The 22,472-nt window shown below is 41.4% G+C and overlaps 6 protein-coding genes across 6 annotated transcripts; 3 read left to right on the forward strand and 3 right to left on the reverse strand.

Moving 5' to 3' along the window:
* Positions 1-1,066: 1,066 nt before the first annotated feature.
* Positions 1,067-1,551, reverse strand: LOC132527617 (histone H2B type 1-C/E/F/G/I-like). The gene has a single exon (XM_060163521.1). The coding sequence runs from the start codon at positions 1,546-1,548 to the stop codon at positions 1,168-1,170; it is 381 nt and encodes a 126-aa protein (XP_060019504.1). The 5' UTR covers positions 1,549-1,551; the 3' UTR covers positions 1,067-1,167.
* Positions 1,552-1,817: 266 nt separating this feature from the next.
* Positions 1,818-2,359, forward strand: LOC132527603 (histone H2A type 1). Its single transcript, XM_060163506.1, has one exon. It carries the CDS (start codon positions 1,866-1,868, stop codon positions 2,256-2,258), a length of 393 nt encoding a protein of 130 aa, XP_060019489.1. The 5' UTR covers positions 1,818-1,865; the 3' UTR covers positions 2,259-2,359.
* A 2,343-nt stretch (positions 2,360-4,702) lies between these two features.
* On the reverse strand, positions 4,703-21,582 carry LOC132527590 (histone H1.4-like). The gene is made up of 3 exons (XM_060163491.1): positions 21,491-21,582; positions 19,518-19,543; positions 4,703-6,297 (listed from the first exon to the last, which is right to left on the reverse strand). Exon 3 carries the CDS (start codon positions 6,277-6,279, stop codon positions 5,644-5,646), a length of 636 nt encoding a protein of 211 aa, XP_060019474.1. The 5' UTR covers positions 6,280-6,297; positions 19,518-19,543; positions 21,491-21,582; the 3' UTR covers positions 4,703-5,643.
* On the forward strand, positions 5,011-6,191 carry LOC132527595 (histone H3.1). Its single transcript, XM_060163495.1, has 2 exons — positions 5,011-5,629; positions 6,074-6,191. The coding sequence occupies exon 1, from the start codon at positions 5,011-5,013 to the stop codon at positions 5,419-5,421; it is 411 nt and encodes a 136-aa protein (XP_060019478.1). The 3' UTR covers positions 5,422-5,629; positions 6,074-6,191.
* On the forward strand, positions 9,116-9,443 carry LOC132527627 (histone H4). The gene has a single exon (XM_060163531.1). The coding sequence runs from the start codon at positions 9,132-9,134 to the stop codon at positions 9,441-9,443; it is 312 nt and encodes a 103-aa protein (XP_060019514.1). The 5' UTR covers positions 9,116-9,131.
* On the reverse strand, positions 15,779-21,571 carry LOC132527621 (histone H2B type 1-L-like). Its single transcript, XM_060163526.1, has 3 exons — positions 21,491-21,571; positions 19,518-19,543; positions 15,779-16,739 (listed from the first exon to the last, which is right to left on the reverse strand). The coding sequence occupies exon 3, from the start codon at positions 16,720-16,722 to the stop codon at positions 16,345-16,347; it is 378 nt and encodes a 125-aa protein (XP_060019509.1). The 5' UTR covers positions 16,723-16,739; positions 19,518-19,543; positions 21,491-21,571; the 3' UTR covers positions 15,779-16,344.
* Positions 21,583-22,472: the final 890 nt, after the last annotated feature.

Below are 22,472 nucleotides of genomic sequence, written 5' to 3' on the forward strand. Positions count from 1 at the left end.
TTTACCTCTGGGACTACAGAAAGCAAAAATTGACTGTTTACAATAACATAAACTCTCAAATACAGCTATCTGTTATTTTTAGTTTTCATTCTTTTACCTTTTTTAAATTTTTGCTTTTGTTCTTTATATGTATTGTTTGAATGTTTATGCATTTTTTTTTGTGTATGTTGTGTGTGCATATTTATGTGTTGTGTTGGGAATGGGAAGCCTGGTAGTCATTAATTACACAAGTATAGACTATTAGTACTTTTTTCCTACCAGGGTTGAAATCCTAAAAATATGTTGTAAATACATTCTTAGTATTTGTTCCATATGGGATGCCATTTATGGCAGTTTATAAACTTAAGCAGGTTTGTGATTATGAGAAAAGTGTCAATTTTCATGACTGTTATATATGTATACATAGGACAGAAGAGTGGTGGTGGTATGAATTATTTTCATTTAAAAAGTTTTTTTTTTTTCTGACTAGGGCAAAATAATCATAACATCCACCCTGAGAGAAAATAACATAATTTAAGGGAGAGGAGGCGCCAAAATATTTTAAGGGTATTTCTTTCCTGAACTGCCAGTGGGTTCGGCAATGGTCTAAATTTTCATTAGCCAAACCTTGGAAAAATTCTCCTTACGATTAAATGGTCCTATCCTGGAACCAGTGATACTCATTTTTCAATTTCTATGCACATTAACTGTGCTGCTCCCATTAATACATAGAAAAGTTATATTGCTTTAATCAAATCGAATGCATGTACATATTCTTCTTACTACCACACAGCACTAACAAGGCATTGCCAAGGATTTAAGAGGATTTCTTAAATCCTCTTTGCTTTTCATGGAGTCAGTTCGTAGAGCACACTACATCACAGCAGTTCAAATGATACTTACATGTCCACACTTGGCTAGCCTTGTAGCCAAAGTGAGCAGTGAAAGCAAGAGAAGGCTATGCTACCATTTACCTAGAAAGTAAATATATATTTTATTTTCAAAACAAAGTGCTGTGTACTTCAAGTGTTAGCACCATACAGCAACAAGTTCGTTTCAATAAATTAAAGTTGAGTCTATTATCGCAGTTATATTAGAGACGAATCATTACAGCTCTTGTGCTGAAAAAGTGGGTGGCTCTTAAAAGAGCCTTTGAGACTAACCACGAAAAGCACTTTTTTGCTGGGGTCACTTGGAGCTGGTGTACTTGGTGACAGCCTTGGTGCCCTCGGACACGGCGTGCTTGGCCAGCTCCCCGGGCAGCAGCAGGCGCACGGCCGTCTGGATCTCCCTGGACGTGATGGTCGAGCGCTTGTTGTAATGTGCCAGGCGCGACGCCTCGCCCGCGATGCGCTCGAAGATGTCATTGACGAAGGAGTTCATGATGCCCATAGCCTTGGACGAGATGCCAGTGTCCGGGTGGACTTGCTTCAGGACCTTGTACACGTACACAGAATAGCTCTCCTTGCGGCTGCGCTTGCGCTTCTTGCCATCTTTCTTCTGGGCTTTGGTCACCGCTTTCTTGGAGCCCTTCTTCGGGGCGGGAACGGACTTGGCCGGCTCAGGCATGACGAACACCACGCCAAGTTAAAGAAAAAAGTATGTCGTGAAAACATCACTCAGGATATTTGTAGAGCTAGTATGCAAATATGGTATTTAAAACTTTACACTTTGATTGGATAAATTTTCCACGTTGTTCGGTGGTATGCAAATTATGTGACAGCAGGTCTCCTTTTTAATTGGTTGCAAGCTTTTAGACCCTTTTAACCAATCAAACAGTGTAATTTACAATTCGGCTTCGAAGTATAATTGCTTCTCATTTGTTAAGAAAATTTGTACTTTCGTTTCGCTTCTTCTTCGCTAAGCACCTTGATTAGATTGATGCGATGTCGGGACGCGGAAAACAAGGTGGGAAGGCTCGTGCCAAGGCTAAGACCCGCTCTTCTCGGGCTGGGCTCCAGTTTCCTGTGGGCCGAGTGCACCGCCTGCTCCGAAAGGGCAACTACGCCGAGCGGGTCGGGGCCGGCGCGCCGGTGTACCTGGCGGCGGTGCTGGAGTACCTGACGGCCGAGATCCTGGAGCTGGCGGGCAACGCGGCCCGCGACAACAAGAAGACGCGTATCATTCCGCGTCATCTGCAGCTGGCTATCCGCAACGACGAGGAGCTCAACAAGCTGCTGGGCAAAGTCACAATCGCTCAGGGCGGCGTCCTGCCCAACATCCAGGCCGTGCTGCTGCCTAAGAAGACCGAGAGCCACCACAAGGCCAAGGGCAAGTAAACTGCAGTATTCAAATTCTTGATCTTTGAGGAATCAATCTTAACCAAAGGCTCTTTTCAGAGCCACCCACGTATTCATTAAAAGGGTTTACATTTTCTTTATTTAAGCAGGTTGTTGAAAATGATTCTCATCACATTTTGTCAACTTAGAAGATGTATTTAGACTCTTATGAAATGCAAACTAATCATACTCTTTAAAGTAATCAAAAAAGTACTCTTTAGCTAAGTAAAAATGATATAGAGAGACCTTGTATCACAAGTAATTAAGTCCATCAATGCTGCAAGTCCTCAGTTGTTAACCCTCAGAAAAAGATAATGGTAGAATAATACTTGGTAAATGTTGAAAGTTTAGGTGCAAATCTAGTTGGTGACCTACAAGATCATTTAAACCACTCCTTTAGTACTATCTCATGTTGAAACGAATTGTTTTGCATCCTAATGGGACAAGTTGATCTGTAATTCATACTTGTTTTTAAAAGCCAGTCTCAACTCTACTGAGCTGGGCCCTAATTAATTGTAAATACTGGGCCCCAGGGACAGCGTCCTTCCTTCCTGACCACCCCCTCGTTGGAGTGCCGAGGCCAGTCAGCCCCCAGCTCTGGGGGCTCAGCGTCCCCTCGGAAGTGACTGCGAGTCAAGCTCCCCACCGACCCCCTCCCCCCTGGTCTCCCTCCCGCCAGGGCCGCTTCGTGCGCGGTGCCGGTCGACCCCTCCTCAGGGTGGAGGAGACCCGGGCCGACTCCGCTCCACCGACCTACCGCTGCCCGACTGGGACGTGGCCGAACAGCCGGACACAATGAGCAGCTGACAGTCTGCAACCCGGAAGACAGTCCTCACCAGAAGGCTATGATCCCAGCACCTAGATCTCAGACTTCCAGCCTCCAGGACTGAGAAATACATTTCTGTTGTTTACAAGCCCCCACCCCGTCCCGTTTATGGGACAACAGCCCAAACTGACTTAGAACTCTTTTTTTCAAGTACATCGAAGAATTTGTGGAGCCCATCCATTTTATGATACAATTTCCCAAATAACCAATATGCTCTCTATACACTCTGATTTGTCAACATTTGTATTTATCAAAATTGTTATAAAAAAGCTTCCATATTTTTTCCTAATAAATTGTTTCCAATACAAAAAAAAAAAAAAGAATACAATACTGCATAGCCTGGAACTAGAATTTGTTTAGGCAGAGCTTAACAAAGGCTTCAGCATGACTTTAGGGGACATACTTGTGTACCATTTACAAGTTTTGAGTTTTTCTTAACACCATTTTACACGAAGCTCAGTTGAAATTGTGAAACATAGTGGGGTGTTTTTATGTGAGAATGTTATAGTTAGTGAAAAGTAAACATTTGTTAATATAATAGCAAGCATGAAATTAATCAGAGTTAATGGTTTTAGTGCATTCCGAAAATCTCCAAGAATTGAGGCCTGCGCAGGTTTGGGGTTGCTACCTGCCTCAGAAAGCAGAGGGTTTGTCTTCTGGGAGGACAAAGTCGTCCTCTCCTCTGATAAAACCTCTCACACAGCTGGCGTTGGCATCTTCCATGAAGAGGACTTCAGAGATTGAGGACTCATGCAGCTGGGCTTTCATTTGAGGTAGAGAGAGAAGACTGTGGTTATAACCACAGTCTTCTGTCCAGAGTGGGGTGTAGTTACCTCCAGAACTTTTCACTGTTAACCCAGTCTGGGATTCATGGTAGTCATACAAGTAGATTCCTTAATAGTAAATAATAATAATAGTTTCCAAAAAGTTTTATTTCTTTCTCCTTTCCTGTCTCCCCTCCCTCTCTTTTTGAATATGGCCCTAGAGAACCCTCAGACATATGATCAGATCACAAGCTATATAGGTGTAAATTCTTTAGTTTTTGTAAAATCTGAAACTTACATATATCTTTAAAACACAATGCATCTTAATAGTAGGGATTCCTTTCTCCTCCTGTGGCCGCAGCTCTTACCCCAAGCCAGAAAACTGACACTGGTGCATGATAGCTTGGAATGCAGTGCAAGGGCTCATCATAAGACTTAAGGGCAAGCCACGTTAAGTCTTATGGGGAAGGTAGAGGAGGATGTGTTCAGGGGGCCGGAGTTCTGCTTTCAGATGATCTCTGGACCCCTAAACTGATGGTTCTCAATTCTATCAGACCCAACACTCTTTTTCTATAACAAATACTGTAACTACCCCCTTTACTATCCTGAAATGAAATTCATAGATAATATAATCTACCAAAACACGACTTACCTGTAATATAAAAGGGGAAATAAAAGGAAAGTATTTTGTTATTTTAAAAAATCTCTAAGAGTTTAAAAAGAGAAAACAAGAAATTGACGTAAAATTAGCCTTACTACATTTGAATGAGGGTATAAAAATCTCTTGGCCAATCACATCCAACACGCCTTTTCAAAAAGTTGATCAAAAGAAAGCCAGTTTCAGGTACCAAAGTTTAAAAATTTTATTCTGCAAACAAGATTAAGCATTGTAATAATTTGTGTTAAGTTCTGCGGAGAAAAGCCAAAGAGCATTGTAAAGAAACAGCATAAGGAAGATAAAGGTGAGAAAGGGTTGAAAACAGCCATTCAAAGGGAGGCTGACGTCGGAGAGTGAACCTCGCTACCAATAACTTCACTGCGAGCCGCAAGGAACAAATGCCTTGTCCAATCAGAACGGAACTCTTTATATACACCAGTGGGGGGGGGGGCGGGGGGCAGGCTTTCATTTTTCCACCAGCTAGCTGCTTTCGGGAAATCTGTCATGGCTCGTACTAAGCAGACCGCTCGCAAGTCCACCGGCGGCAAGGCGCCGCGCAAGCAGCTGGCCACCAAGGCGGCCCGCAAGAGCGCGCCGGCCACGGGCGGCGTGAAGAAGCCGCACCGCTACCGGCCCGGCACGGTGGCCCTGCGCGAGATCCGCCGCTACCAGAAGTCCACGGAGCTGCTGATCCGCAAGCTGCCGTTCCAGCGCCTGGTGCGCGAGATCGCGCAGGACTTCAAGACCGACCTGCGCTTCCAGAGCTCGGCCGTGATGGCGCTGCAGGAGGCGTGCGAGGCCTACCTGGTGGGGCTCTTCGAGGACACCAACCTGTGTGCCATCCACGCCAAGCGCGTCACCATCATGCCCAAGGACATCCAGCTCGCCCGTCGCATCCGCGGGGAAAGGGCGTAGATTTGTTTCTCCCGATTATGGGCCAACCTCTGAAAAACCCAAAGGCTCTTTTCAGAGCCAACCACCTTTTCTGTGAAAGACTCCTGTGCACTGGGACCTCCATTCCGAGAGAGGAAATAAAACCGCTCCTCCCAACCTCCGCCTCTGGCAAAAATGGTGTTACAAGTTCTTTAAGATTAATTGGGTGGCTCTGAAAAGAGCCTTTAAGGTACTCTTTTTTTCTTACTTCTTTTTGGGGGTCGCCTTTTTTGGCTTGACCGCTTTAAGCTTGGCTACCTTGTGCTTATGAATTCTGGCCTTGGCTGGACTCTTGGCCATCTTCGGTTTGGCTGTCTTCACCTTTTTCGGGCTCTTGACCACTTTCTTGGCCCCGGTACCTGCTAATGGTTTCTTTGCCTTCGGGGTCTGCTTAGCGGTTTTTTTCGGACTGGCAGCGCCTGTGGCCTTCTTGGGCTTCTTTGCCCCAGTAGCCTTCTTGGGGTTGGTCGCGCTCGCTTTCTTGGCTTTGGGCTTGGCTTCCCCGGTGGCCGACTTCTTGTTGAGCTTGAAAGAGCCCGAGGCGCCAGTGCCCTTGGTCTGCACCAGGGTGCCCTTACTCACCAGGCTCTTGAGACCCAGCTTGATCCGACTGTTGTTCTTCTCCACGTCGTAGCCGCCAGCTGCCAGCGCCTTCTTGAGCGCAGCCAGGGACATGCCGCTGCGCTCCTTGGAATCGCCGACAGCCTTGATGATGAGCTCGGATACCGGGGGCCTGGATGCCTTGCGCTTCACGGCACCAGCAGACTTGCGAGCCTTCTTCTTCACAGGATTCTTTTCCGCAGAAGTAACAGGAGGCGCAGCAGGTACGGATTCAGACATGGTTGTTGGTGTGGATGCCTAACAGTAAAAAATTAAAGACTCAGAGTTGAGTACCCAGACCGAGAATGTGTGTGTTATATATACACACAGCGCCACTGCGCGCTGATTGGTTCCCCGCTGGCTTCCAGCTTGAAAGCAACCTAGTCTCAGCTCTGTCTCGGAGTTGTGTTTGTTACAGTTCAGGAAAGCAAAAAATTAAAAATCTCCTGTGGAGGAACCACACCAGTTATATTCTACAATGAACCGGGACAGCTCAAGCTTTGAGACCTTTACAGTTTCTTCTTCCAGTTTTTATCACTTTGGTCTCAGCCTTTTTCAAAATCCCCCGACACTCCTACGGATTCACAGGTCAGAGAGACAACTTTTTGAGTTTCCTTTAAAATATAAATTCTTCTCTTTGTGTCTTCAATAGCTTGCTCTCAAGTGACATTCTATACATTCTTGGCTGTTCATGCCTTCAACAACTGCTTGATTCTCATTGACATTTACCTGGAAAATCTGTTTCATATGAGGAGAAATAACACAGGCTCTCTCAGGATTTCTGTACAAGAACTGTAGTAAAGGCTGCTTGGAATAACAGCAATATCTGATAAGAAAAGTCATTATTTAGTTTGGAAAAGTTTTATCATAGCTTTTTGTGACTATTTAGAAGGTTAGTTAATTTGGGGCCTTTAAGCATTCAAAATTTATGTAGTAAAATAGCAAAAGCAATAATCAATGATCCTCTTGACCTGGTAGTTGGGCTTGTGTTGCACTAGCTGATGGCAGAGGAGGTCCAGGTACAGGCATAAAATAGAGTTGGACCGCTTTATGGGGCTTCAAAGATTCACTTATTTACATTGACTTTATTAGGAAGGATCAGTTATTAAAATGTTCACAAGCTCTTGGGTTCAGGGTTCTGTCATGCTTTGGAAGATAAACTTTGGCAAAGTATCCAAGTAAAAGAATTAAGGAATATACACACGCACAATACTCCCACACATACTTATAAAGAATTCCCTTAAGAGAGGGAAACTGAAAAGCATTTATATTCATTACTACATTTCTTATTTAAGCAAGGATATAGGTTTATAGGAAACACATTTTAGGTTATGCGTTATGTTCAGTAGGAAATAGACTGATGGTAGAAAGTGCTTTGATTTTCTTCTTCAGGCCTCAGACTGTCTTTAACATATGTTTATTTTGAAGCAGCCATGGACTTCTTTGTATTTCTGATAAACCTTATGAGTCCCTTCCCAGAATAATGCTTTTCAGTGCTTAAGATAATATACATAGGATTACAAAGGAAAACAGCTGTATTAAAATACCATTATCAAATTTATCAAAAATCCAAATTGGTGAAGTATTAACATGTGCTTCTTTATTAATACATTAAATAACAAGATTACCCATATGACCAAGAATTACTACAGTTTAGAAGGTGTAATATATTTAAACAATATTAGAGATTGAGATATTGACGGCTGCAACTGCAACATGGTTATGAATGTAGCACAGGTCCTGCCACTCACACTGTTTGTTGCCTGCATTCACAAGTGGAGGAAATGCTCAGGTTCACTTGGAGTATAAAGTAAAGACAAAGAGAGAGTTTTTGCTCAATACAAGTTTCCAAATGCTCTGAATCCATCTATATAGCCCAGGTTAAGAATGCCATTCTGGAATTTGTTTCTGTGCAGTGTAAACTCATAGAACTGCTTTGATGAACTTGGGCCTCTTCACAGACCATGGAGAAAAAGCCAAGGCTATCCAAGTCACCTGGAACTCAAGGGAATTAACCATAAATTAAATCTTTAGGTATTTATTATTTTGAGGAGTCCTCAAAAAGAAGGTTTTAGTAAATTAGATAATCACTTAGACTTTCACTTTAGAGGAGTGAATCTTGAGTGGAGGAGTTGGGAGCAGACATGATACTATAATATGTCATAATAAATAATGCTGAGTGATTACTTATTTACAGATATTATTTTAAGAAATTTGGATTATCTCTTTTAAATTCAAGTGCTCTATAATTTACACTTTCTTATACATTTATCGATAAAAGGAAAAGAACTGAGTGTAAGCTGCCCAAGGTCACAAGCTAGTATGTAGAGAAGGCTGTCTCCAGAGCTTGACTGGCCACTGTAATGCCACCTGGTTGCAGAAATAGAATGCGGTGACAGATACAATGCCAGATACAAACTGTCCACAATTAAATATATAATCAAACCATAAATCTTAGACTTACAGCAGGACAAGGTTTTTTTTATCACTTTGGGATATACATATTTATAAACCTCCAGTGTAGCGCTCAGTGATTTTTAACCTGACTTGACCTCTTAAACGTGTAACCTTCTTATATTTTTAGTTCCCTCTGTGGGGTCATCCAGCCTGCATACCAAAGAGCTCTGCTTAGTTAACCAAACATAAATGGACAAAACCAATGGAAGCTTAAACAATAAAGATATGATTTATTTAAAACCATATTTAAAGCATTTTATAAGGGACAACAGCGTGTTCTAACTGATTATTTCATATTTTGGAAAGACTGAAGAACAAGTATCAGGCTTCTTTGTGGAAAGTGTATGATCTGTTGCCCCACTTAACGGCTGCCCGTATTGTACGGATGCACAAACACACGTATCCATATATAGGAGCATTTATTAAATCCCAACTCCAGGATCCACTGTCGCTTCAGGCGCCCCTCATAGTTGCTACAGCTCTGAGCAAGGGACAAATAAGCGAAGGGTGGGAACTGAATGTGGTCACCGCCCCTGCTCTTGCAGTTTTCAAACAGGTCCGTCACATTACTATAAAACTCCTAAGTGGCGCTGTGGAGATCACTTCGCTGCGGGTGTGATCGCTGTACTTTCGGGATGTCTGGGCGTGGTAAAGGTGGAAAGGGGCTGGGGAAGGGTGGCGCCAAGCGCCACCGCAAAGTTCTGCGAGATAACATCCAGGGCATCACTAAGCCTGCTATCCGTCGCTTAGCCCGACGTGGTGGCGTCAAGCGTATCTCTGGTCTTATCTACGAGGAGACCCGTGGGGTGTTGAAAGTGTTTCTGGAGAACGTGATCCGGGACGCTGTAACCTACACCGAGCACGCCAAGCGCAAGACTGTCACCGCCATGGACGTGGTCTACGCGCTCAAGCGGCAGGGCCGCACTCTTTATGGCTTTGGTGGCTGAACTCCTGTTGGCTATCTCCCTGAGCCTACTAAAACCAAAGGCCCTTTTCAGGGCCACCTATTCTTTCACTCAAAAGAGTTTTGCGCTTTCTGTTCTAATATTTTGTTAAGATGTTTGGGTCAAGTACTGTTTACAATCTGTAAATTTAAGTTGATTTTATCTGATTCTTTTTTTGTATGTTTCAGATAGGTCGCTAAAGCTGGCCCATAACCTCAGGTCGAACTGTATATTCAATGTATTTAGTGTGCTTATAGCTAGGAGACCAACAGGACGGTAAACTGCAGGTGACATTTTGCACAACTGTCAGTGAAAAAAGGTGGAGAACATCACAGAAGAGGTAAGAGGTAAACCCTGATGCTAGGAAAATGGAACGTAGACACTTCTGTGGGCTGAAGACATTAAAACAGTCTGCCTTCTTGGATATCACATGATAAATGGTGGAGGAGAAAGGGGGATGATCAATCAACATAAAATACGTCGAAGGCAGTCAAGTTCTACCAGAGAAACAATAAGAGTACTTGGAAATTAACATTGTGAATCAACTATACTTAAGTAAAATAAAAGAGTACTTGGGGTTTCCTCTTGTTTAAAAGTGGAATGGAGACAGGACAACTTGTCACTGCTTCTCTGAGCTGTCTTCCCATGTCCAAAGCTACTGGTTTCTCAATCCAAAAGAAGCTTTTATTAAGGTTGATATAAATGCTTGATATAAATATACAGGTTTATGTTTACCAACTTATTATGTTGATTCTTTATCTTGAATATTCTTAGACTTGATTACAAGCACATTTACCTTAAATTATAGAAGAGAGTTGCGTAACACATATCCTGACAAAAAGTGCTGGACTGGGCCTTTCAAATCCAGGTCTTCCTGAGTCAAATCCCACCTTGTTCTCTACACATCAGGAAATGAGGCAAAATGAGCAGTTCTCAAGTGGGTTACCCATTTCCTTTTCTTACCTACTGTAAACTTTCTACAGTCTCAGGATTGTCAGCATGCCACTGTATTCTTTGGTGTCCTCAGAATGGACTTTATTCTGTGAAAACATCTTGGTTTATTGTGATACAACTGGTAGTTCTTTCCAGTGAAAGTGGTTCACTGTATTATAATAAGGTATAGCTGGACAGGTGGCTCCCTAGTGTGAGATAACATTCCTGGCTTGTCTAGGAGCAGACGGGAGTATGTGACTAAGTGCTCTTTTTGGAGTGTAAGTAGAAGACACTCCCAGGCTTTAAAACCTTTCCTCTTCCTGCCAGCTATGAAGGTGCTGATCTTGTTTGACCCAGCAGAGACCATCAGGCTCTAGGGGTGGCAGAACAATGACTTGTAAGGAACAAGAGTTCCTGATTGATCAGGAGGGGCAGAGCTGCCTCACAGAGCTGGACTAATCATAGTGTATCTGTTCCATGAACAAGACTGTCTTTAAGCTAACTTATTTTTCAGTCTCTGTTACAGCAACTTAACTTTATCATACCAAATACGGTTTTCTCAACTTATTTACCAGTATGACTGTCCTTCCATTGGCCAGAAAGCTCTTTCAAAGAAAGCTAATGCCAAGTGAGCCTCTCTCCTTGACATCTCTTCCACTGTGTTCCATGCTAGACAGAACACAGAATAGGGGCTCATTACACGTTAGAGATGGGTGGGTGGGCTATCCATATGTCCTAAGCAGTTGTAATCTGGATATTTCAGAGTACTGTTTCCCCGAGGAGAGTAGTTCTTAACATGTGGATCAGAAGCTCCTTTGAGAAACTGGTAAAAAGTACACATATTGGACATAGATAGATATTTCATGGGGCTCATAAAAGGAATTCCCAGAGCTCCATGGATTCCTGTCAACAGTTTGGAGTCTAGGATTTTAGAGTCTGAGGTGTAAAGATCCAAAATTTAAGGCTAGAGAGGAAAGGACAGACAAAATGCATAAAGAACACATTGAAAAAGAGTAAATTTTTCACCATTTATTCACTATGTGCAATAGACCTATATACTCTCGAGAAGTTAGATCAGGTCTTAACACTTCATAACTCGGAATGCAAGATAGCCCATTTGGAAAAATTCTGATTCTCAGAGGCCTGAAGGCCCAAAATGCCTGTATCTCATGAGATTTAAAAGTAAATAAAAACAGTGGGGTGTTTATTTTTTAGCCTGATTAAGGAGGAAGTCCATGAATTTCTTCTTAAGGCCCTTTGAACTTGTCTTCCATTGCTAGTCTTGATAAATATATTCAACAGAGTCTATGTCATTGAATAAATCATTTATTAAGTTTTCAAGAAACATTCCCAATACCCCTTTTCAGAGATAAAAAGGAGCTGGAAAGCTTGTACAGAGGGATGCTTATTCTTTGTCTCTGTGTCTTAACCAACCGCTCTATGCCTCTGTTTCCTCATAAATGGAGATAACAGTAGTTCCTATCTTACATGTTTGGCGGTGAATAACATTAAATATTTGTTAAGCATTTTGGCCAGTGCATGGCACATGGTTAATGCTCCATGTTTGGGCTATTATTATTGCTATTATAAGCATTCTTATTTCTCATGACATTTCTCAGAGGCCCAGAGAAAAAGAAAGTGGCATTTTGAACCATGAAGGCATACACTTGAAGTCTTGAATTACCATTTTCTATCTTTGTGGTCTGTGGCAAATTACTAACCACTGTTCCCTTATCTGTAATGTAGGCAAAAATTCGTATTTTCGTGAGGACTGAGTGAAAACATAGGATTATGTGTTTATGCATATGTTTGACAAATATAGTTTACATATATTCTTAAGAAGTTGCAAGTGCATTAATGGAAGTTCTTTTGGATGTAAACATAAAAAAAAAACAATTCCAGATTATTTAAACAAAAAAAAATTATCTTGAAAGTTAAGTTTGCTGACCACACTTAAGCAATTAGTGAATACTCGGTCCTGTCTTTTTCTTCAGGTCCTTTTCCTAATTTCTAGGAAAACAAATCTGATTGATCCAGCTGGGCAGATGCCTGCATCGATCAAATATGATGGCCCAAGACAGAGGGTAAAAACATAATGGCCACATATGGCACTCAGCCCTGAGTGGAGCTGTTCCTAGGAAAGAAGTAATAATTGAGTACTGAAGTTGTCCCAGGTGGTGTCTGGGCCTCCCTTCAGTCCCATAACCCGAGTTCCCAGGGATCTCTATTAACTATATCCAAAGCTCATGTTTGTTCTTAGCCTTCTAGACATCACACCAACTTGGTCATGTCCTCCTTGGTGAAATACATTATTTTCTTGACTTTTTTGACTCCGCTCTCCTGATTTTCTCCCAAACTCACTTGTCACTCTTTAGAATCTTTTGCTGTCTCTTTTTCTCTAAAGTTTGGAATGCCTCCAGGATAAACTCACTTCTTTATTCTTCCTCCATGGGTAATCTCCAATCTCATGCCATGCTGACAACATTAAAATCTCTATTTCCAAAATTTCCAAAAATTTCTATGCCCAGTCCCCATTTGCCTTTGAATTCCAGACTCACATATACAACCACTCACTTGACATCTACAATGGAGTTGCTAAGGGGATTTAAAAATTGTCATGTTCCAGTCTCAGAAAACTCATCCTCTCCTAGAATTCGTGATTATCCAAGAACTTTATTAGCGCCGCAGGGAAGTAGCTAAGCACAGAACCTCCAGAGCCACACTGCCTTGGGTCTAACACCAGCCCCACACGTTGCTCAATTAAAAGGAGAGAAAAGTTGCATCTAGATAATGTGTATGTTGAGCAGATGAAGTGAGTTTATGTTTCTAAAGAGCTTGGCATAGTTTCCTAAACATATAAAGGGCTCAACAAATGTTAGCTACTTGATTCTTCACCCATAAAACCTAACTCTTCAATAAATCCTTTTGACTTTCTCCTCCTAAATCTAATTCTAATAATTTCACCAGAATTATTGCAATAAGCTTTCAATTTTATTCCCTGCTTCTTTCTACTTTTGATCCCATAAAATTCATTCTCCCCATAGTGGCTAGAGTTATTAAAAATTCTAAGAGTTTCCCATGACACAATAAGAATCTGGGTGCCTTCTTTTGGCCTATAAGGTCCAACATGTTCAGGTACCTGTTTAACCCCCAGCCTCATTTTTACCCCTTTACCTTACTAATCTCCTAGCATACAGACCTTATATTCCTTGAGCACAAACTCCTCCCTGCCTTGGCCTGGAACTTTTATTCCCTGGGTTGTGGGTTCCCTTATCTAAAGCATCACGTATTTACTATCACAGCACCTGGTTTTATTTCAAATAATTTCACAGGCCTCAGAACTTCTATTTGAAATATCTTGCTGAGTTATCAATGTGTTGATTATCTCTCTCCTCCCACTTGGATATCAGCCCCAGAAGATCAGCCTGTCTGTCTCACCACTGTAACTAAGGCCTCTCACAGAGGAAATCCAATCAATATTTGACAAAATACTGAATGGAATCGCTTCTCTACTGCCATTAGAGACACCTTCCTAACACTGGAACCAATTATGTCAGTCCCTGCTCAGAAGCTTTCTATAAATTTTTGTCATCTGCAAAATAAATTTAAACTTCATTGTTTGGCATCTACACCCTTCATCTTCTTCTATCATACACTTATCTTTGCCACCAGGAAGCTCATGTGGGCAGGGGCTTTGGTAACTTGTTCCTCACCATATATTAGATGTTCTCAAAGCCTCCTACCAAATAAGCAGCACTGTATCTGCTGGGCACTTTTTAGTAAGCCGAGTTCTCAGATCTCCCCCAGAGCTAATGAACCAGAAACTTGGGAATAGGACCAGCAATCTGTCCTTTAACAAGCCCTCTGGGTGACTCTGATGCACACTCAAGTGCTTTATGTCCTCAGTACATAATTTAGTGCTTGGCACTTGAATATGAATGAACTTGGTGGGTGCCCCTTCTGTCTGCCTAGAAGGCCCTTACATCAGGCAGTGCAAGTGCCTTGCCCAAAGTCATTTGCCCTCTTCCTTTCTAATACGGACTTAATTTTGTTGAGGTGTCCCTTTCCTCCCTGTCTTGTGCTCCAGGGAAGGCAGAGTCCCTCTCTTAGCCTCAGGAATGGGGTTCTGATTCAACCACATCAATCCTAAGGGTCCCATGTCCTCTTAGTAATGATTAATTTGGGGGGCTGGGTATACATCCAGTTGTTTGTGACTGTGAGAGCCTTTAACAATGGAGGCCAACTTCCCCAAGGTTATAATAATGATTAAGCTGAAATTGAAGTTGTTGATCAATAAACTGTGTGTGTGCTGGGGATGGATGTGGAATCAGGGGCATTTCAGACAGAGAAAAACGGCAAAGGCCTGGAAAAAAAACAAACAACCAAAAAACAATTTAGAAACACAAAACAAAAGGGAGAAAAAGAATCCTCTGAGGTTGGGTTGGAGAGTTAGGTGAGGGCCAGACTTTTCAGGGCTTGGGGCCATAGCACAGATTTTTGATTTTTGTGAGGTGGGTGATTATCCAAAGGCTGTGAGCAGGTAAAAAACAAAAAGCCCTCACGGTGACTCTGGAATGGAAACTAAATACCCTGTGAACAGAGGAGTTTCAGAATTACCTCAGACTAAAGTCAAGGTGATCAGAAACAGTCGAATTGTAATTCAGTAACCTGAAAATAAAGAGTTGTTTGTATCTTCGTGCTTATTTTATTATCTACCTTTTTGAGACAATAAAATGGAGAGCAGATAGACTGGCCCTGGAGGCTGGCTAGGAGTGTTTCTCAAGGACACTGATAGCAATGCTTGGGTGGATTTGGCATTTCCATTTACGGGTGAAGTACCCTCAACTGAACCTTTTTCTCCTGACTTCCTGAAGGACACCTCTACCTTGCAGTTTCCGGACAAATGAGGGAAGAGCCCTGCTCTTTATTTCCCGGGGTTTAATCTCTTGGGCACTATGCGATCACAAACCGTAGGCTTCCAAACCTCAGTGTTCAGCTCACAACATTAAAAAGCATCTCTACTTCCACAGTTCTTCCTCTCTGCATTCTGAGCCGACCCTGGGTCCCTCTCTTCTTCCTTGCCAGGATCCCTCCACAGTTTCTGAACCGAGCAGAGGGAGGAGATATGGAGGCAGGATAGGGCGATGGGCTCAGAAGGGAGCTCACCGGGGACAGAAAAGGACAGATTGGAGGCGGCAGAGCCAATCTTTATATTATGTGGCTACTCTACTGAGAAGACAGGCGGCTGAATACAGAATTCTGTGAATTTTACGGGTCTAGTTTGTAAAACGAGTCAGGAGAGTGGGGAGAAGACTGCATTCTTCAAACAAAAATCTAATGACCAGGAAAGAGATAAAAGAAAATAAAAAGTTAGTAACTATTTTCCCCTTACTGGAGAGCTGCAGCCACCCAATATAATATGCATGTAAAGAATCTTAGATAAAATGTTCAGCCAGGACTTGAAAGCCCTAGGCAAAGCGCTGGGGGTGAGGGAGTGTGAGGAAAAGGAATTAGATCCACACAAATGAACCTAGGCGGAAGACCCTCCAAAGTCATACTAAGACAGTTCCGGTTTTAGACGGTGGGATTTTCAAACATAACTGTGGTCTCCTGGACGTTACAGCCTGACGCTTTACATAAAACCAAGACCAGAGCTTCACAAAGCACCGATTCCAGCCCAGAGAGCACCCTGTACAAATTTTATAAAGGTGACGTAGAGCTCCAAGGATTGGGGTTAGCACTAAGTGGTTTCAGTGCACGTTCACTTTAGCCGTTGGGAACCCTCGTACGCGGAACAGTTGTCAGAAACCATATACAGATTTGCCACCCGAGGATCTCTTGCTTTTTAAGTACTTTGCTAAGCGTTACCCCTGACACTAATTTAAATCCCAGAGTTCACGAAACCGCACAAGCTAGTGCGCAGCTCTGATTGTGAAAATGTGAAATGGCTCTGAATAGTGGCTATAAACATTTACTTGGAGCTGGTATACTTGGTGACAGCCTTGGTACCCCCGGACACAGCGTGCTTGGCCAGCTCCCCGGGCAGCAGCAGACGTACGGCCGTCTGGATCTCCCTGGAAGTGATGGTCGAGCGCTTGTTGTAATGCGCCAGGCGCGACGCTTCTCCCACGATGCACTCCAAGATGTCACTGCCGAACGAGTTCATGATGCCCATGGCCTTGCACCAGATGCCGGGGTCCGGGTGGTCCTGATTCAGCACCTTGTACACGTACACGGAGTAGCTCTCCTTACGGCTACACTTGCGCTTTTTCCCATCTCCTTCCTGGGCCTCGGTCACCGCCTTCTTGGAGCCCTTCTTTGGGGCCAGAGACTTCACTAGTTCAGGCATTGTACCGGCGATGTCTTCTGAAAGAAAAGAAAACGGTGTCCGTTCCAGCGGATCCTGCTTATTTGTAGACGTTATGCAAATGAAGACTTAGTTATGCAATTGCTGATTCGTTCGTCTTGAGGTCTGCACGCAAATAAATCATTCCAGATATACTGTCTCACTGGTCATATCCTGAGAGTTTTCCAGCAATCAGGCCACCTTCTTTAATCTAGTTAACCTATTTTATAATGAGTTCTGATTCGTTTATAACAATTCAGAATAGTTTGTTAATTTTAAAAACTAAAAGTAACTCTCTCCAGTGTTTTGAAATATCAAGGAGGCAAAGCTCGTGGCACGGTTAGTCTCTGATTTGCAAGGCCCGTTTACAGCTCCTGGAAAAGCTGTATCTTTACATTTGAATCCAGTGAGAGGGAAAGGAAGAACTGAGAAAAAAATAGGCGGTGATCCAGACAATTCCGAGTACAGTGTTTCCCACTGTACAGAAAATGCAGAAATATAGCGTAAAAACAAAGGGCAGGGAAATAAAATTACATCACTTGAAGGGAGATAAGAAAGAAAAGAATTTCATAGCCTATAGGGCTAAAAACCTTCGAATTGGAAAGGAGAAAATCACATCCAGTTTAGCCACAAAAGAGGGTCAGAAATAGTTCTTCAGTCTAACTAGTGAAATGATAAACAAAAAACCCAAAAACTTACTAAAAATTAAGAATCCGGTGTTTAACACATTTATTTTAACTTTATTTTTATTATTACCATCATCATCATCATCTTCGTCTGAAACCGGCTTCTTAGTTAGTTCTTTCAGTACCATCTTTCCTTTCTGCAGAGAGGTGTCCTCTCTGAATCTGACATTTTTTCCTAACATTCCTCAGGCTCCCCAACCTTCCGCCCCCCGCCCCCCCCCGCCCCGCCCCTGCCGTGTTTCAGTGAAAGCTTCCTGAAATTAGTAACCTAGGTTCATAGCGCCTCCTAGTGACTTGTGAAGGCAAACATAAACCCCTTCAGGAAGGAAGCATCGTGAACCCAAGTTCTCTAGATATACTGTACACAGATTGATTGTGATTTATTTATTCAGTAATTATTTAGCATCTGTTACGTGCCAGGCATTCTACCAGGAACTTGGAATGTCCAAATATAAGCTTATAGTAAATGTTGTCAAATCGAAGAGGAAAACAGACACTGTGGAGGGTCAGGCATCCAAACAAAGAAGAGCCTTAGATTCCCTCTCTTTCCCTCGGGAAGTGAATTTCAGATATTGAAATTACCGAGACTATAAAATAACTATTTACTGGAAGTTTGAAGAAATAAAAATGTAATAATACAATCAAGGAACAAGGGACCATCAAAACCAGGCTAAATTAAAAAAAATAATAAAATAGAACTAGAAATAAAAAAGAGCTATATTCCATAATGATAAAATAAAAATCCACTGATAAGATGTAACATTCAGGACCTTATATGCACCTGACCACACAACCACTAACTATATAAGCAACAACTGGAAGAATTAGCAAGAGAACTTCAAGTTTACAGCTGTAGGGCAAGCTTTCCTATACTACTCTTATAAATTCACATAACAAGCAAAGAAAAACAGGTATGGTTATAGAAGATTTGGACAACACAATGAACAAACTTGATCTATCTGTGATTCCTGCCCTTAACACAAAGAGATTGTCCAATTTTTAAAAGCACACATTTAATAATTTCAAAAATTCAACACCGAGTTTAGAAAAAGTCACAATGGATACAAAAAAAAACAGTTTCATATATAAGGCACTCTTTTATCAGCTAATTAAAGAGCAATAGAAAATATTTTTTTAAGATAGTAAAAATAAAACAATCTTCCCATATGCTTGGAAACTAAAAGTGCACTTCTAAATACCATGGATTAGAATATCATAAGGGAAATTATGTAATATTATGAGAGAAATATGAATAATACATATAAAATTTGTTGGATGTATCTGAAGCTGTACTAAAAGGGAAATATATAATATTATATGCATATATTAAGGAACAAGAAACACTAAAGATATGCAAACTAGGTGTTCAACAAAAAAAGCTAAAAAAAGAAGAGGAAAATAAATCAAAGTAGAAAGAATCAGCCTTAGAATTCTTAAAATGTGTTGTACTGTTGTGAATGATGTTCTATTTCAATTCCAGATAGGTCATTGCTAATATATAGAAAGGTCATGAATTTTTATGTGGTGCACATATTTACCAACCCTCTTGAGCTCTTATTAGATCTCATTGTTTATAGATTCTCATGGATTTTCACATTGACATATTATTTTAAATATGTCAACCCTGACCTGAAATTTAAAAAAAAAAAAATTAAAGAAAAAAATGGAGATAATCCATAAACCACAAGCTTGTTCTTTGAAAAACCTTACAACAATAGACAAACATCTAGAAGAACTAATGAGGAAAAAAGAAGAGAGTGTGTGTGTGAATAAATCATAGGAATAGAAAAGGGAAAGTAGCTACCAAAAAAGAGATATAAAGAACCACAAGAATGCTATGAATAACTTTTACAAAAAATTAAACTTAACAGAAAAGGATAATTTTCAAGAAAAAAATTAAGTAATGGGTTGAATAAACAAGTTATGATTATGGAAATATGACAGGTAGTTATAAAAAAACTCTCCTGTACTCTTCAATCTAAATGATATCAAGCATAACTGGGTTTTACAGGTATTAATGAATTTAAGTAATTGATAATCCCTATTTTACAGAAGCCATTTCAATAGAAAAATAGCTCTCCTTTTTTTTCTTTTGCAATTGTGTACACTTACCTAAACTGGACAGGAACAACACAGACCTAGAACAAAGGGAGAAAGGAAGAGAGAGACAAGAGAAAATTATAGTCTCACTTTACTCATGAAATTCATTTTTTTTTTAAAAAGCTCTATTTGAAATGCAAGCAAATGGAAACCAAGAGACCATATTATTAAAAAAAATAATACTATATCGTATAGGGTTTATTCCAAGGATGGAGGAAAAGTTTAACATCAAATCTGCCAGTGTAAGAAATTAATAGTGAAAAACTGTTATCATTTTCATAGATACTGGGAAAATATTTGTTAGAATATGACACTCCGCCTTTATAAACATTTTTACCAAACTAGAAGAATAAGGAGTAGCTACTTACTTCATAAGGAGTAGCTACAGTGAGCACAACATTTAATAGTGTAATTTTAGAATGATTCCCAAAGAGTAAAAGAAAGACAAAAGTTTGGTGGTACTACTCCTATTCAACATGGCACCAAGGGTCTGGCCAATACCATGAGACAAGTACAAGTAAGAAGGGTAAGGATGCAACAAGAAAAGATGTTATCTTTATTGTCTGACAATAATATGTCATTGTAAAAATTCATGAAAATCTATGAACAAACAATTAGACCTTACAGAGCTTAAGAGCGTTGGTTGCTACATGAGCACCACATAAAAATTTATGGCTTTTCTGGAATTGAAACAGAAAAACCAGAAATCATTTACAACAGAACAACACTTTCTAAGAATTCTAAGTCCAGGAAAAAATATTCCACATCTGTATGAATAAAACTATGAAATGCGATTTGAGGATACAAAACAAGATTCACTCAAATTAAGAGATATACACTATACTATGTTTGTTTTGTGATGACTCAATATGCTAAAATGTTCATAAATTCAAAAATAAGCTAAAAATTCAATGTTATGCCACAAAACAGCACTGTATTTTTGGTAAAGCACTGTAAAATTCATGTTAATGAGCAAAAATAGTGAAGATGATTCTCCGAAACAAAATAAAACAAATGAAAAAGAAAAGAAAAAAAAACAAATAGTGGGGCAGGGAACCTAAGAGAGGCTAGGATCATCAGACCTTGAGCTGTCAGAAACTATATTAAGCATTTGTTCAAATCTTTGTAGGCAAAGGCAAGAAGAGGGCTCAAAGTAGCCTGGCTAGTTTGCTTTAAATTTTACCTGCTATGATTGATTCGGATTGCTTAGAGTTACCAAGAGATAATGTCTCTAGTGCAGTGGTTTAGAGCAGGGACCCTGGAGCTAAGCTGCTTGGGTCAGAATCCCCTTTGCCATTTATTAATTAGATGACATTGGATAAATTATTTTAAGCTCTAAGTGACTCAGTCTATCTGGGTAAAATTGGGATAACAATAGTTCATAGATGTGTTACGAGTATTAAAGGAGTTATCATCTGGAAAGCACTTGGAAATGTGTCTAGGTGTATGCCAAAAGAAAAAAAAATTTTAAGTAAATAACTGGAGATGGCTGTGTGCAAACTGCACCCAGGGCTGCATTCTGTTTTGCGGGCCCTATGCACTTTTGCCTTCCTGGGCCCTCTCCTCCGTAAAAATTATAAGAAAAATAATAACATTATTAAAATTATATAAACACTAAAATATTAGTATTACACAGAACGTTTTCATCGACCTAAAAGTTTATTTTAAATTCTGATTTTAGAAGAAATTAAAATATTTTCGTGAGCTCTAAAAGTACTGTGGGCCGTAGGGTCTGTGTCTACCGTAGCCTAATAAATGTAGGCCCCTCGTGCATCTCAGGATGAAATTTAAAACACATATAGTTATTCAAGTGGGAAGTAATAAAAATTCACACACACATACATATACACGCACTTAATCCTCACACAAAGTGCCCTAGAAATGTGTTGATAATAAATAGGGGTGGTGCAAGAAAGGTGTCCAGGGGATTAGTTATGAGGGAAAGCGTCAGCTCAGAAGAAGTCGAGAGAGGAGAAAAAAACTACCGGAGGGCTGCTGCCCTGTTTCTCGGTCTTCAAACTGCTCGGTTCCCCGTTTTAATCTGCGCACGTCCTCATGGACTGTTGGGACTCTCCAGTATCCAGCGGAGAAAAGTTGGGTGGGCAAAGCCTGCGCATCAGCAGGTGGCTGCCATGCGAAATCTCGCGCGCGCAAGCGGCTGGCGGAACCCTGCAGCTGACTGGAGACCCCCGGGGCGGCGGGGAGGTGGGAGGAGCCGAAGTGACGTAACGTGGCGTATGCGTAACGTGGAGCTCTGGGAGAAGCCGCGGAACGTGTGGTTGGGTGAGACGATCCAATGAGGGAGCCGGCGTGGAGCGGCGAGGCGGGACGGCCCTTGGACAGACCCTGCGTGGGGGGGCGTGGCTACGGGCGGGAGCAGACAGAGGCCGGGCGTGGAACGCCACGTTATTCTTTCCACCCTTGCGTGGCCGTACCGGAAGGAGGTGCCCATTTTCAGGACTTGACGCTTCCAGTTTAAACCTCAAGGTGATTTTTCAGTTTTATGCGGCTATTTGGTAGTATCATTTCAGGGACATCCCAAGTCGTAATTTAAAGCACAGTTCTCTAGGTGTGATCCCCGACCAGCAGCATCAGCACCACCTTGATAATTTAGAAATGCAAATTACTGGATCCTACTCCAGGTCTAGTGAAACAGAAACTGTGAGGTGGGGCCCAGCAATCTGTTTTTAAAAATCCCTTAAGGGAATTCCCTGGCAGTCCAATGGTTAGAGCTTCGAGCTTTCACTGCCGAGGGCGCGCGTTCAGTCCCTGATTGGGGAACTAAGATCCCACAAGCCGCGAGGCGCGGCCAAAAAAAAAAAGAAAAAAAATCCTTCAGGTGAGAAGTAATGTGTTCCCCTTAATTCAGATGTTGAAGGTGACCTCTTAAATGTCAGCTTAGCTAAACTAAGTTTTTACCTTCGAGATTGTTAACAAAGCCAAAACAGTTCTTAGGTCTTACCCACT

The sequence above is a fragment of the Lagenorhynchus albirostris genome, chromosome 10, assembly GCF_949774975.1.
Source record: "Lagenorhynchus albirostris chromosome 10, mLagAlb1.1, whole genome shotgun sequence".
NCBI lineage: Eukaryota > Metazoa > Chordata > Mammalia > Artiodactyla > Delphinidae > Lagenorhynchus > Lagenorhynchus albirostris.

What these genes read in the sequence shown, in the direction of transcription:
- LOC132527617 (XM_060163521.1), bottom strand. Translation starts at nt 1,548, where the DNA reads ATGCCTGAGCCGGCCAAGTCCGTTCCCGCCCCGAAGAAGGGCTCCAAG.
- LOC132527603 (XM_060163506.1), top strand. Translation starts at nt 1,866, where the DNA reads ATGTCGGGACGCGGAAAACAAGGTGGGAAGGCTCGTGCCAAGGCTAAG.
- LOC132527595 (XM_060163495.1), top strand. Translation starts at nt 5,011, where the DNA reads ATGGCTCGTACTAAGCAGACCGCTCGCAAGTCCACCGGCGGCAAGGCG.
- LOC132527590 (XM_060163491.1), bottom strand. Translation starts at nt 6,279, where the DNA reads ATGTCTGAATCCGTACCTGCTGCGCCTCCTGTTACTTCTGCGGAAAAG.
- LOC132527627 (XM_060163531.1), top strand. Translation starts at nt 9,132, where the DNA reads ATGTCTGGGCGTGGTAAAGGTGGAAAGGGGCTGGGGAAGGGTGGCGCC.
- LOC132527621 (XM_060163526.1), bottom strand. Translation starts at nt 16,722, where the DNA reads ATGCCTGAACTAGTGAAGTCTCTGGCCCCAAAGAAGGGCTCCAAGAAG.